The sequence below is a fragment of the Peromyscus maniculatus genome, chromosome 14, assembly GCF_049852395.1.
Source record: "Peromyscus maniculatus bairdii isolate BWxNUB_F1_BW_parent chromosome 14, HU_Pman_BW_mat_3.1, whole genome shotgun sequence".
Lineage (NCBI taxonomy): Eukaryota > Metazoa > Chordata > Mammalia > Rodentia > Cricetidae > Peromyscus > Peromyscus maniculatus.
Genome location: NC_134865.1, coordinates 70007077 through 70021414, shown reverse-complemented (window position 1 = coordinate 70021414; position 14338 = coordinate 70007077). Strand labels below are relative to the sequence as shown.

General features: G+C 41.0%; 1 protein-coding gene across 24 annotated transcripts in view; it reads right to left on the bottom strand.

Moving 5' to 3' along the window:
* Zc3h14 (zinc finger CCCH-type containing 14) overlaps positions 1-14338 on the bottom strand; it is a 46179-nt gene that overhangs the window by 11653 nt on the left and 20188 nt on the right. For 15 of the 24 annotated variants that reach the window (XM_076551185.1, XM_076551190.1, XM_076551191.1 and 12 more), the window contains one exon: positions 2772-2846. The exons of 8 other annotated variants lie outside the window; for them this stretch is intronic. In XM_076551185.1, the coding sequence (XP_076407300.1) occupies positions 2772-2846 (75 nt within the window). Of the gene's footprint in view, positions 1-2771; positions 2847-5877; positions 6511-14338 lie in introns of those variants that run through there. One more of the 24 variants, XM_076551209.1, reaches the window with a different exon arrangement.

The window sequence follows — 14338 nt, the reverse complement described above, 5'->3', positions numbered from 1 at the left end:
CCGGAAGGCAATGAGAACAGAAGGATAAGAAGCTGAGGGAACACTGGAGCACAGGGGTCACAGGCCTACCGAGTTCAGGGAAATGTGCACTGAATCCAGTTTCAGGCCAGGGAGATTGCTACCGTGCTTGCTGAGCCAGGGATGAGGACTATAGTTTGATCCCCCAGAACACATGTAATTATCAGGTGGGACTGGTGATCCACCTCTTCATTTCAGCTGCAGAATAAGATGGAAGATGGATGGAGGACTCCTAACATCAACCCTAAGCCTCCACATGGACATGGACATACACTCATATGAACCCCTATGTATGTAAACATGCATACATACATGCACGCCACACATACACAAATGGAAAAAGAAACTAGATGTCTCTACTCTATACATCCATGCCCTGCCTACCTCAGCTCAGTACAGGCACTAGGTGACAATGAACCCCTGCATAGAGGAGGGTAACAGTCTGTCTGGGTAGAGACCTGGGCTGAGCTCAAGCATTTACTTTCTACCCCTTTCTGAAGCCTCACAAAAAATGGTGATCAAAAGTTTTACTTTTTAAACAAAAAGGTATATACCCATAAAGAAAATAGTTGCAAATGAACAAGCATATTTTCAAAGTAAAAAAGCAGGAGTGGAAACTGATTCTAAGATGGTAATAAAGCCATCTAATGTAGAACACCAGGTTCTCCAAAGACTGAGGACCAGCAACAAAGAGGACCTTGGGAAGGGCGGAAGAGAGGCAGGCCAGAGGCTCACTTCAGAAGGAAACGACGAACCTTTCCTAGAGCCACAGTCACACCCCTAGTTTGTTTGGAACCTCACACAGCCAGCCTACCACTACAGTGGAGACTTTAGAGTGCCCTCCTGCCCATCTCTGCTGCAGAGGCAGGGATGAGCTATCTGACAGAAAGGTACACAACCAAAGAGCAAGAATGAACACTGTGAAAGACTGTTTAGAAGGCAGCTTTCCTGAACACCCTAACCCATTCTATGCATCTCCTCCCTTGGCAAAGGTAGGACTTTAGACTCCCAATAAATTGCAGAAATGCCAGCCATGCTCCAGGAAGTCCATACAGAAACAGGGAGAGGAATTAAGTAAACACTATATAATAATTAATATTAAGGTTTTTCCATGGTCCTCCTCTACTGACTGAGCTATCTGAACTCTGACAATCAGGTTATTATATTTAGAAGACCTTTATTGGTAAAACTGACCAGACTAAGAAGGCTTAAGTGCTATTAATAATCAGGGTACCCCAGATTAAATCAACCTGACAAGTCATTCTCCATACAGGATCCACATTCAAAAACAAAGTCCAAACACACACGCCCCAACTCAAGAATCCAGAATACCAATCAACTTTTTACTGATTCTCTTTTTAATTAGATAATCAAAGAACTGCATGTGGAAAACCTCTATCATAAAAGTCAAAAGCAACAACTTAGATAAACAAAACCAAGGAGGGAAAAGAAAAACTGTCAAAACCAACTTTTAACAGTCTCAAAGAAATAACAAAGTATGACACATATAAAACAAAACAAAATGTTAAAAAGAAACTCAACAGAACATGAAGAATTTGACAGAATCAAGACCGTTCTCACTCACAAGCCTCACAGAACTACCTAATACTTCAAGCTGAGCTGTGCAATGAAGGTAAAAACAAGGGAAAAAAGGGGGGGGGATGCACAAGAGCCGATGAAGTGGGTCCAACAATGCAGACTTTGGCCACTACACTTAAAACAAGACTCCTATGTGGAAACTGTATGCGGTGTTACAAGGTCAGACATCTCAGCACTCAAAAGGCAGAAGGCAGGAGAAGCAGGGTTAAGGCGAGGAGGAGAGCAACATCCTGTTCAGATGGGTAGAACCTCAAGTCTAGATAGAGGCCAACCTTGGAGAGCAAAGGCACCTGTTAAGACGTACAGAACTAGGGAAACAATGACCATGGAGTTCTGAGAGGGGAAGATGATTTAGGAAGCGGCAAGCAGAGAAAAGAATCAAGGACCAGGACTTCCAACAAAGGGCGGCTTCCCGGGAAACACAAGAAAAGAAGTGTTAGGCATGGTGGCACAAGTAATCCCAGCACTTGGACATGAAAGCAGGACTGCGAGTTGGAGTCATTTGGGCCACATAATCAAACTCTGTCAAAAAGAAAAAGTTCCAGGTATCCAACTATTCCCTGCATTTATTAAGCACTGAATGTGGACCTGGCAGGGATTAGGAAACCAAAAACACAGATAAAAATAAGGACCGCACTCCATCCTGAAGCAGCCCGCAGGGTGTGCATCGGGGTGAGTCGACTTGCTTGTCAGAAGGTTTAGACAAGTGGTTAGTGGTCCCTGAGAAGGAGACTGTACAGCAACGTCAGCACACTGCGTAAGTTGAACTGTCGCTGAGGGGGTGCTGAATCAGCTCTGGAAAAACAGCAAAGGTGGGAGAAGGTGAGCTAGGGACACAAGCTGCCCAGACAGCGAGAATGAGCAGCACAGGGAGAAGGCGGATCAGGGACTCTAGCTGCTGTCACAGCAGGAAAGGGAGCAGCTAAGGGTTGAGAAGGCAAGGCACGGGGAGAGAAAGCTTATGAATGAGGCAAAAACACCACATATGAAGGAAATGCAGATCTTACATCCTGGCCCTAAAAAACTTTCACCCATCTAATTGTGTTGTCTTAGGGCAGGATCTAAGAGATACATGCTACACTGAGTGAGGTGTAAGGAATGGGAATGGCAACAGAGACCGGGCACATTACAATGAAAATGTAAACATTACCCACCTGGACTCATCTCCATTGTCTCTACCATGACTGGGTCAATTTGCAGTCGGGATAATAACTGCCTCTGTTGAGTGCCTAGAATATAAGTTTTAAAACTTCACTAAGCTTAACACAAATACCAACATTTATTTCTCAGAAATTAATCTTTGAATTCATTTGGAAGTCTTAAAACACAATTTGCTAATAAGTAACAGTCTTCAAGGATATCTGTTAAACAAAAAGCTGTTCTTGGGTTAAACCAAAAATGGTAATGAAGTCCCTCTTGGTTCCACATGTGGGGCGGCTAAGTCTTCTAGGATTGAAGAAAATACGACAAAAACCGAAAGGGTGGAATAAAGAGGAGTTAACCATCTGTGGCCACAGGGTGACAATCAACTCCACACCATGCATGGGAAGTCTGTTTTTGGAACTCTTCTCATTATTACTTACCCCACACTGCTTCCCCTTCCCCATGACCTTGTCATCTTTGAAAATAGCAGAACATGTGGGAACTTAAACCAAAATCAAGATATATTCCACAATTACCCTGTGATAAAACTCTTAAGAGACAAACTGGCATGGAGAGATGCAAAATGAATTCTGCAATCCAGATCCTTCTCTGGCTGCACATGAAATTGTTCATGAGCTTCATAAGAATGCTCAGCTGCTCAACAGTGGCTCTACAAGCATCTCTTTGTAATGTGGTAGTGACCTGTTTCTGAAAGTAGACTCTGCCCAATGATGCCATCACCTAAGGAGACTGTCCCTGTCACCAAGTGATGCTGTCTGAATATAATTCAGTCGTTCTCAACCTTCCTAATGCTGAGACCCTTTAATACCATCCCTCACACGTTGTGGTGACCCCCAACCATAAATTATTTTTGTTGCTACTTCATATCTGTAATTTTGCCACTGTTATGAATCATAATGTAAATATCTGTGTTTTCTGATGGTCTTTGGTGATCCCTGTGAAAGGGCCATTTGACCCAAGGGTGTTGTGACCCACAGGTTGAGAACCACTGAAGTAATTTTTATATTTATACATCTATTTTTCTTTAAGTTGATCAGATAAAGTACTTCTTCCTAAAGTAACTTTTGACATTCATTTCTAATATTACGTTTTTAATACTAATTCATATTAATATTCTTGAGCTCTTGTTTGGAGAGTTCTAGCAGGTGGTCTCTAGTAGGGAAGGTCATCCTCTTCCACTGAGTATGCAGCTTTGGGAGGAATGCAAAATGGAGCAGTAAGGAAAGGTATCCCTGCCTAGCCAGCCAGATGAGCTGAATCAACCCTAGTTACCAATGGTGACAGATGTCACAGTCATAGAGCCCTCACATTCACATACGAAAATTCTTTTTTTAACATGTATTTTTATTTTGTAGGTGTAAGTGTTTGCATCAATGTATGTATGTTCACTGCATGTGTGCCTGGTACCTATAGAGGCCAGAAAAAGGTGTCAAATCCCCTGTAACTGGAGCTACAGATAATTGTGCACTGCCATGGTGGGTGCTGAGAATTGAAGCCAGGTCCTCTGGGAAAGCAGCCAGTGCTCTAAACCACAGCGCCATCTCTCAGCTCCCATACTAATACTTTTAATTTCTGTACTGCAAAACCAAGTCCAATGAACTGACTTTGTCTCTCCTCCCCCACTAGTTGAATTGTAACAAGGGATGTCATACTTCACTCTAACTGTAACCCCCACTGTGCTTAATCACATGTACTGAGTACCCGATTTCTAATTTAGAATAAAAGCATCACACTACAGTATGTGGAGATGAAATTGGTATGGGTTCAAATACTGAAATTATCAGTAAGTCAGCTGCATGCTAGTTTTCAGTGCATCCAGTAGGTGTCTCCACAAAGATAGGCTTTGCTTATACAATGCAAATAAAATGTCTGCAAGACTTTGTCAAGTACATCACTGCAACATGCTTCTAAGTTTGTTTGTTTGGTTGGTTTTTTTTTTTTTTTTTTTTTTTTTTTTGGTTTTTCGAGACAGGGTTTCTCTGTGTAGCTCTGCGCCTTTCCTGGAAACTCACTTGGTAGCCCAGGCTGGCCTCGAACTCACAGAGATCCACCTGCCTCTGCCTCCCGAGTGCTGGGATTAAAGGCGTGTGCCACCACCGCCCAGCGCTTCTAAGTTTTAAAAGGTATACTCAAGTTAACATTTTACCAACTGTTCTTTATTAAGGTATTTCTTATGTGTGCAAAAGAGTAGATTCCTTACTATGGAAAAAAGGATCATGGAGAAGAGACCTTAGTTCATAGATCATTTGCTTAATGATCTCCAACTCCTGTTGGACAACCTACTAACATGTTATAGGTTACAGAACCAGTAATGAAGTCATACAGTTTTATAGCAAAATAACACAACAAAAATACCTGAAGAGAATCATTTCCTCTCAAGTTTTTTTTTTTTTTGGAGACAGGGTTTCTCTGTGTAGCTTTAGAATCTTTCCTGGAACTTACTCTGTAGCCCAGGCTGGCCTTGAACTCACAGAGATCCTCCTGGCTCTGCCTCCTGAGTGCTGGGATTAAAGGCGTGCGCCACCACTGCCCGGCTCTCCAGTTTTACTTAATCATGAAGCCCATACATCTTTTGAAATTATCACCTTAAGCCAGGAACCAGGTGACACTTGGAGTCTGAGGTAGGAGGATCACAAACTTAACACCATCAAGGGTAACTCAGCCAAAACCAAACCCTCCCCTCCTTTTCTGAAGACGGGGTCTCACCATGTAAGGCCTGGCTGGCCTGGAACTTACTCCATGGCCCAGGCTAGCCTTGGCCTGAAGACATCTACGTGTGTCTACCTCCTAGTGCTGGGGTTAAAGGCGCGCCAACACAGCTGGCTCCCAGAAACAGTTTCAAGGGGATTCCTGGCTGAGTTCTTACCTAGCCTAGCATGTGCAAGGCACTTTGTTCAGTAGCCCAGCACCTCAAAACAGCTACAAAACGTATTAGAGAACTCGGCTGAAGTTTGATACAATACATCGTAGACTTCCAAGTCAAATTACAGAGTTCCAACCAACGAAAATGCCAACTTATTCTCTATGCCATGCTGCCTCTATACCAGAGCTATTGTGGAAATATCAAAGGATCAGCAGCTAAAACATAAAATTTACCTTTCTCAATATTTGTTAGGAAGCCCATTATTTTTACATCAGTAGCCTTTGACTGTGATTCAAACTCTACTCTCTCTTGAAAATCTTCCAACTGTCTGTTGCATTCAGATGTTGATGCTGAATCTTCACTCATTTTAACCGCTAAAGATGAAATTTTGGCTTCATTCTGGGACACTCTAACGTTCAAATCAAAAAGGTTTGCTTCTACTGTCAAAATAGCTGCTTTCATCCCTTTAATCTCATTGATGTCGGTTGCTATTTTCCTCAAAAGATGGGAAATATTGTCCAGCTCATTTAGTGAACAGGAATCACTTGTCAGAGAGCCTAAGTCAGCCGGCTCCGGTGAGAGGAAAACTGGTAAAGATGGTGATGAAAATCTCGAAGACATTTTCATAAGATTCCTGGCATTTTCACATCCCATTAAATTTCATCAAAAGTAAAAGCAATCACCAATAATGTTCCCTTTAGAAGTGCTAATAACTATTTTAAAACCTATAAACGAAAAAATAAGCTGATACAATTCTAGAGTAAGAATTCATACTGTGGAAAGTTAAGCACACCAGACCACTCTTCTCTTCGACAATTGAGAGCACTGGAACCACTGCTGTGTCCTGTAAGTCCTACCTACTTATCAGCTCCTCTGCAAATAAACTCCATTATTACATACAAATAGTCCTGAATTCTGATTGGCTGAGCAGAGACACATGATGCCCAAAGAACTTTCTATTATTTACTTCATGTGTTAGGAACCCTGAAGAGCTACTTCATAAACTAAGCAAGTAGGTTCACACTGTTGTCCATTAACTGTAATTTTGGAGCTTCGGATTATTTTGAGTTGCTTTATCTTAAATTCCATTTCCTCTCAGCAGTAGATGAGAGCACTGCATTAGCACCCTCTTTGTAGGGAGAGGACGGAAAGGCAACCAGACTCATGATCACAGACAAATCTTGGAATGTACCCAATAACGAACATCACCTGCATACTAGCAGAACCCGATGGAGAGTGATGCAGCTTAGTATGGAGCACCTCCTAGTACAGAAGACCTAGACTCACTCCTCGGAACCACTTCAAAAAGAAAAATCAACCAAAATGGTGTAAATTTTAAAACAGAAAAATCATCTTTTGCCTTGGATTTGATATAATATTCTCAAGTATTTTCTCTCATTTTTGGTTACTTTTAACTTTTTACCTTTGAAACAAGTTTTTATTGTGTGATCCAATTTATTTCTTCTTTTGCTGTTTATGCTTTGGTATTCTAAGGAACTACTCCTTAATCCAAGGTTGTGTATTTATACTTACTTTTTTGCTTAAGAGTCTTATAATGATCTTCATAATGCAGGTCTTTTGATTCATTCTGAGTTATTTTTTGTATATTTGGAAAGACCCCAATGTCACTGTTTTTCATACAGATACCCAGATGGCCCAGTAATACTTGTTAAAGACTATTCTTTCTTTATTGAATTATTTTATTGCCCTTGTTTAAAAAAACAAAACAAAAAAATCCGTCAACTGATCAATTAATGTATAGCTACCTGGACTTTGGTACTGCCCCTCAGTGTATGCTTAACTTTACATCAGTCATGATCATTTCGAATTCTGTATTGTTTTCAAATCCAGAAACAGAGAACCCCCCTCCCCCCAACATTATTCTTTTTCAATAGTTTTGATTCCTCTAGATCCTATTTCCATTATGAATTTTAGGGTCAGGTGGTTAATTTTTACAAAAAAAAAAGAAAGCAGGGAGTTCCAATGGAAACTGAGTTGAAATTATTTACTGACTTGAGGACAGTTGCTATCTTACTGAAATTTAAGTTTTCCAAATGATTTACATGAAAAATCTTTTAAAGCTGGAAACAATCCTTGAGTGAGGTATCCCAGACCTAGAAATTCAAATACCAAGTTTCCTCCCATCTGTGGACATTAGCTTTGAATCTTCAGATATGTGTATTTCATTTTGAATACCCATATAGGTCAGGAAATTACTAAGGAGCCATGGAGAGGAACTTTAAAGGGAGAAGACATAGAATGCACTACTATAAAGGGTTAAAAGGAAATAATGGAACGGGAAAGATTAATGTGGGATAAAGGAGCAGATGGTAAGGCAGAGTAAGTATGGGAGAGATAAACACTAAGAACCTTTCAAAAGAACTCTATCACCATAGATGTTTCCTAACTCCGAGTTAAAATGGAGTCATTCCGTAAGAAAGCAACAATGACCCTATTCAACACCAGAGACTGACAAATAAAACTTGGTGCCAAGAATGAGTTACTTCTTTTGGAATTAACTGGCCAATGGGGTCCCAAAGACCCCCAAACATTACAGGCTATTGTCCAGAACTTGATAGTAAGACCCTACAGCTGAAGACATCACATTCTTGAGTCAAAGGGCATGATAAAATCAAGTTGGTTCACAATTGGAAGTTCCATCCCTACTGGCTAGCTTTCGTAGTATGTAAGCTACCAAAGGAGAAAAGGAAGCAATTATATCCAACTGTAAGCTCCGGAGACTACAACAATAACCAATGCCTGGCAAGACGTGCCTATCAGTGTAAACATCATATGAGTAACCAATTACATTCCTACAGTAGTTGAGAACCAAGCCCAAGCCAGACCAAATCCCAGCATGGAGAGGGGAGTGAGGCACACAATCCTACCTCTGGCTGGCCTTGAACTCAGAGATCCCACCTGCCTCTGCCTCCCCAGTGCTGGGATTAAAAGCATGCATAAGAGTCAACAACTGATACTCCACAGTACAAGATGTTTCTAAGCTATGAAGGCAGATGAGGTATTTTAAATGAATTCTCAACTTAATGCCATTTTACACCTTCAGTGGCTTGATTGACAGTAACGCAATCATAAATCAAGGACACCTGTATGGAAATATTTTGGAGAGTAGAACAAGACAAGTAAAAACAGTAACTGGCCGGGCGGTGGTGGCGCACGCCTTTAATCCCAGCACTCGGGAGGCAGAGCCAGGTGGATCTCTGTGAGTTCGAGGCCAGCCTGGACTACCAAGTGAGTCCCAGGAAAGGCGCAAAGCTACACAGAGAAACCCTGTCTCGGGGAAAAAAAACAAAAAAAACAGTAACTGGACATGGTGATGCACACCTGTAATCTCAGCATTCAGAAGGCTGATCCAAGTTCGAAGACTGCCAAATTTAAGCTACACAGCTACTTCAATTCCATTCTGAGCTAGATAGTGAAAATTTGTCTCAAAAACAAAATTCAAGGAAAGGAAAGCCACCTGACAGAGAATAAAAATGATAAGAGTAAAATTTTCAAAACCATTTCACCCCCTCCTGGAAGAGCACAGATTTTCAAATAAAAAGATATACAGAATACCCATCCCCAAAGTGACTATCATGACTATTTAGCATTGAGGCCTGTCACAGTCAAATTTTAGACACTAACAGCACAGGAAACAAACAAACAAGCAAATTAAAACTTTCTGAGGGAGAATAAACTTCCAAGAATTAGCTAAGAACAGGGACATAGCCTGTAAGCCTAGCTCATTTGCCAGATGAGGCAGAATCACTCTAGCCAGAGCACCCTAGGGAAGAGGGAGACTGTGCAATAAGTAGGCAACCCAAAAGAAGAAAACATGTAAACAAAAGGTATGTAAGAACAAGGGGAAAATGTTTTTTAAGAACCCCGGGGGTAAAGGTCAAGGACAAGAGAGATGGCTCAGCAGTTAAGAGCACTTGCTGCTCATGGGCTAGAGATCATGTAACTCCAGTTCCTGGAGACCTGACACTCTTCTGACCTTCTCAAGTACCAAGCATGCATGTGGTATACATACAAACATGCAGCCAAGACATTCATATACATACACATATCTCAAAAATAAACCCCGAACCTCTAGGAATGGCTTGAGAAATGGTTCTGCAGTTAAGAGCATTCACTGCTCGTATTTATTTATCTGTTTATTTTGAGACAGTCTCTCTACATGGCCCTAGCTGTCCTGGAACTATGGAGACCTGTCTGGACCTAAACTCAGAGATCCGCCTGCGTCTGCCTCCCGAGTGCTGGAATTAAAGGTGCATGCCACCACAGGCAGCACTTTCTGTTCTTGCAAAAAACCAGAGATCAGTTCCCAGCACCAACATCAGGTCGCTCATAATGGCCTGTGACTCCAGTTCGAGAAGACCCAATGCCAACTTCTAGACTCTGGATGAACCCTAAGTGCATGAGGTGCTCATCCATGCATATAGGCTCAGATACACACATAAACCTCCAAGAAAGAAAAGCAAGAAAGCAAGCTAGCTAGTTGGCTTGCTTGCTGACTCTTAGGGCATCCCTATAAATCTGCCAAGAAATAAAATGCCTATTTGCCTTTGTAATGGGTACTTCCATGAATAATTTTGTTGTTTTTGAGACAGGATCTCAGATACACTAGGTTGGCATCAAACCTGAGAATGATCTTGAATTTCAGATCCTTCTGCCTCCAACTCCCAAGTCACCACATACTATTTATGTAGCCTTAATGATGTAAAGTGCTACTTATAGGTTCTTTACATTCAGAAGGAATTTATAAATCAAGTAGTCTTACCCAGGAAAACAGAACAAAATGTAAATATCATCAACCCCTGTAAAAATAAATACAACTCAGATGGTGGTCAAGAAGATAAAAGAATTAAAGGAGGGTTTAAGTGTCCATCTCGTGCTTTTTGAGAAAGTGTGTTATTATGTAGCCCAGTCTGGCCTAGAACTTGTTATGATCCTTCTGCCCAAGTCTCTAAAGAGTTAGGAGTCGGCCAGGTGGTGTTGGCACATACCTTTAATCCCAGCACTCAGGAGGCAGAGCCAGGCGGATCTCTGTGAGTTTGAGGCCAGCCTAGTCTACAGAGTGAGATCCAGGACAGGCACCAAAACTACACAGAGAAACCCTGTCTCAAAAAAAAAACCACAAAAAAACAAACAAACAAAAAACCAAAAAACCAAAAATTTCTTTAAAAAATAAAAAAGAGTTCGAAGTACAGGTGTAGGGCACCATGTTCAGCTAAAATGTCAATTAAAAAAATCAAAATATGTCAAATGTATGGAAATCAAATATACTGAACTACAAAATATCAGACAAAAATAGGCATTTGGCCGGGCGGTGGTGGCGCACGCCTTTAATCCCAGCACTCGGGAGGCAGAGGCAGGCGGATCTCTGTGAGTTCGAGGCCAGCCTGGGCTACCAAGTGAGTTCCAGGAAAGGCGCAAAGCTACACAGAGAAACCCTGTCTCGAAAAACCAAAAAAAAAAAAAAAAAAAAAAAAAAAGGCATTTAGACATAATGCTTAAAATTGCAAACATAGCCAAGAATACAACAGTGGTCTTAGTATATGAATTTCTCAACAGAAAAATGTTACAGCAAGAAATCAATGATATCACCTCTAATTGGTAAATGAAAACATGGTAGAATAAACCCATTTCAGACACAGTAGGATGTAATGACACATGCCTATAATCCCAGCCACTCTGGAGGTAAGATAATGACAAATTCAGAGTCATTCTCAGCTACATATTGAAAAAGTCCAAGGCCAGCCTTTGTTATGAGACCTGTCTCAAAGAAAGTCATAAACAGAAATATTTAAAGGTGACAACTTCTGGGGAGAGGAAGTAATGTACAGAATTTCATAGTAAGAATGTTGCTTTATTTTAAAAGTTTCTACATTATTTGACTATTTTTTATGTATTAGCAGGTATTCATTTGTTTTTCTAAAATTTCTCTGGTTAAGACATATTTTGTATTATAAAATACGAATATGAAATATACCAAACAGGCAAAGCAAAGGGAAATCCATGCCTAAACACAGTGTAGTAAAACTAACTGCAGAACAAAGACAAAGAGAAGACCTTGGAAGCAGCCAGTGAGGGAGGACAGATCACCTACGAAGGAACGACAGATAATTAACAACAATGGAGACCAAAAGACAATGGTCCTATACAAATTTATGTGCTGTCAGTAACTTTTGGATACGTAGCCAAAGTACTGCACAAGAGGCTCAGAATGGAGTTCAGCTGGTGGAGCACTTTCCCAGCATCCTCAAGGCCCTGGGTTTCATACCCAACCACAGCATAAAACTGGGCATGATGGCATATATCTGCAATCCAAGCACTCAGGAGGTGTAACCAGGAGGATTCTGCTACATAGTGAGGTAGAGGCCAGCCTGAGATACATGAAACCCTGTCTCAAAGCAGGCAAGCAGGCAAGCAAGCAAACAAGCAAGCAAACAAACAAACAGGCTGGAGAGACAGCTCAGAGGTCAAGAGTACTGCCTGTTCTTCAAGAGTATCTGGGTTCAACTCCTAGTACCTACATGGCAACTCACAACCATCTGTCACTCCAGTTACAAGAGATCCCTCTCTGCAGAAACTTACCTGTAATTGACTTGTTCTAAAGCAGTGATTCTCAACCTTCCTAATGTTGCAACCCTTTAATACACTTCCTCATGTTGTGGTGACCTCCAACCACAAAATTACTTCGTTGCTACTTCATAACTGTAATTTTGTTACTGGTATGAATTGTGATGTAAATATCTGATATGCAAGATATCAAAGGGGTCTTGATGCACAGGTTGAGAACCACTAATCTAAAGGAGGCAGAAGCCAGAGGATCAGAAGTTTAGTATCATCCTCAGCTATAAAATGAGCTCAAGTCTAGCCTGAGCTTATGAGATCCCCCATAAGTAAATATAGATAGATAGATAGATGATAGAAATGCAAATCAAAAATCAGTGATAGAAATTACCCAATAGATTGGCAATCCTAAGAAAATGCTCTAAATAATTCTGCCCCCAAAGGGCAAACTTGGAACATATTTTTTTAAAAGTCAAGGCTAAAGTACTATTATTATTAGCTCACAAGTTTAGAGCAGTGATTTCTCTTGCATGGATTCTCTTGCAGAGAACTCATGTTCAATTCCCAACACCCAACCCCCTTTTCTGGCCACTAAGGACACAAGCACTCATGTGGTACATGACATGCATGTAGGCCAAAGCACCAATACACATAAAATAAATTCAAATTATCTTTTTAAATCACACTTTATGATATTTAAGAGGCATTTACACATGAAGCACAAAAAAAGAAAACTGAAGGCTGTTGAGATAGTTTAGCAGGTAAAGGCACTTGCCACTAAGCCTGAAAGTTAATTCACTATGTGGGTACATAGTAGAAAGAAAGAACTAACTCCCACAAACTGTTCTTACACATACACTTACACACACACACACACACACACACACACACACACACACACACACACACACACACCCTTATGGTTTATTTTCGGAAGGGAGGAAAAAGAAGGAAGTCTGAAGATGAAAGCACGGAAACAAGAGCAGGGCCAATTCTAAACGAAGGCTCTATCGCCATCCGACAACACTAAGATGAAGTCGGCACAGTGGACATCTTTACTTCCAACATCAGGAGCCAGAGGCAGGCAGCTTTCCAGAGTTCGAGGCCAGCCTGGTCTACAGAGTGAGTTGCAGGACAGCCAGGGCTACACAGAGAAACCCCGTCTTGAAAAACAAAACCAAAACAAACAAACAAAAACAGAAGGCAGGGGCAGGCATGTGTTGGTATACAAGGTCATGGAATCAAAGCAAAAAATGTGCAGAGAAATATTAGCGCTTACTTTCTTTGAAGATATATAAAAGACAACTGTATACCAAACAAGAATACTGTTAACAATTTTCAAAGAATATGTAATATCTATACCATATTGGAGGACCAAATGTCTTCCAATATTGTATTTTGAAAGCACTTGCAAAAAACCCATCTGTGAAAGATGAGAACTTCAACAGAAATTAAAAGCACTCTGGTAATGAAAAAATACACAGTGAAAGTGACACTCAAGAGAAAAATACAGTTTCAAGTTTACATTGGAAAATAAGGGCTAAAATAACTTAGAAAAATTATGGGAGGATATTTTTGGAACAGAAATCAATGATATATAAAACAGAGACATCAAAAAAGAACGAATAAATCTGAAAAAAAAAGTATAATAAACAATGGTGACAGACTGACCGGAGACAAAAAGAGAAAATGCACACATACAGGGAGACGGGCAGGTGAGTAGAAAGAGGCCAAGGAGATGAGACTATACTGTCAATAATTCATGTAAACCCACGGACATATTTAGATCCCAAAACCAGTCAGCCGAAACTGTAAACAGTGTGAGCACAGAAAACAGTGGGTTTGTGTGATGTGCCTCCCTGCTTATAAAAGCCCGCCCTCGCTAGTTCTATCTGACGCCATTTCAACTGCAACTTTGAACTGGAAACACGAGGTAAAGACAGACATTTGGGGCTGAAGAGATGGTTTGGTTGGTAAGAGCACCTTCTATGTGAGCATGAGAAACTCAGTTTCGACCCCCAGGACCCACAGAAAAGCTTGGAAAGGGTATGCCTGCCTGTAGCCCAAGAGGTGGGAAAAGGTGAAGAAGTTCCCTGGTCAGCCAGCGTAGCTCAA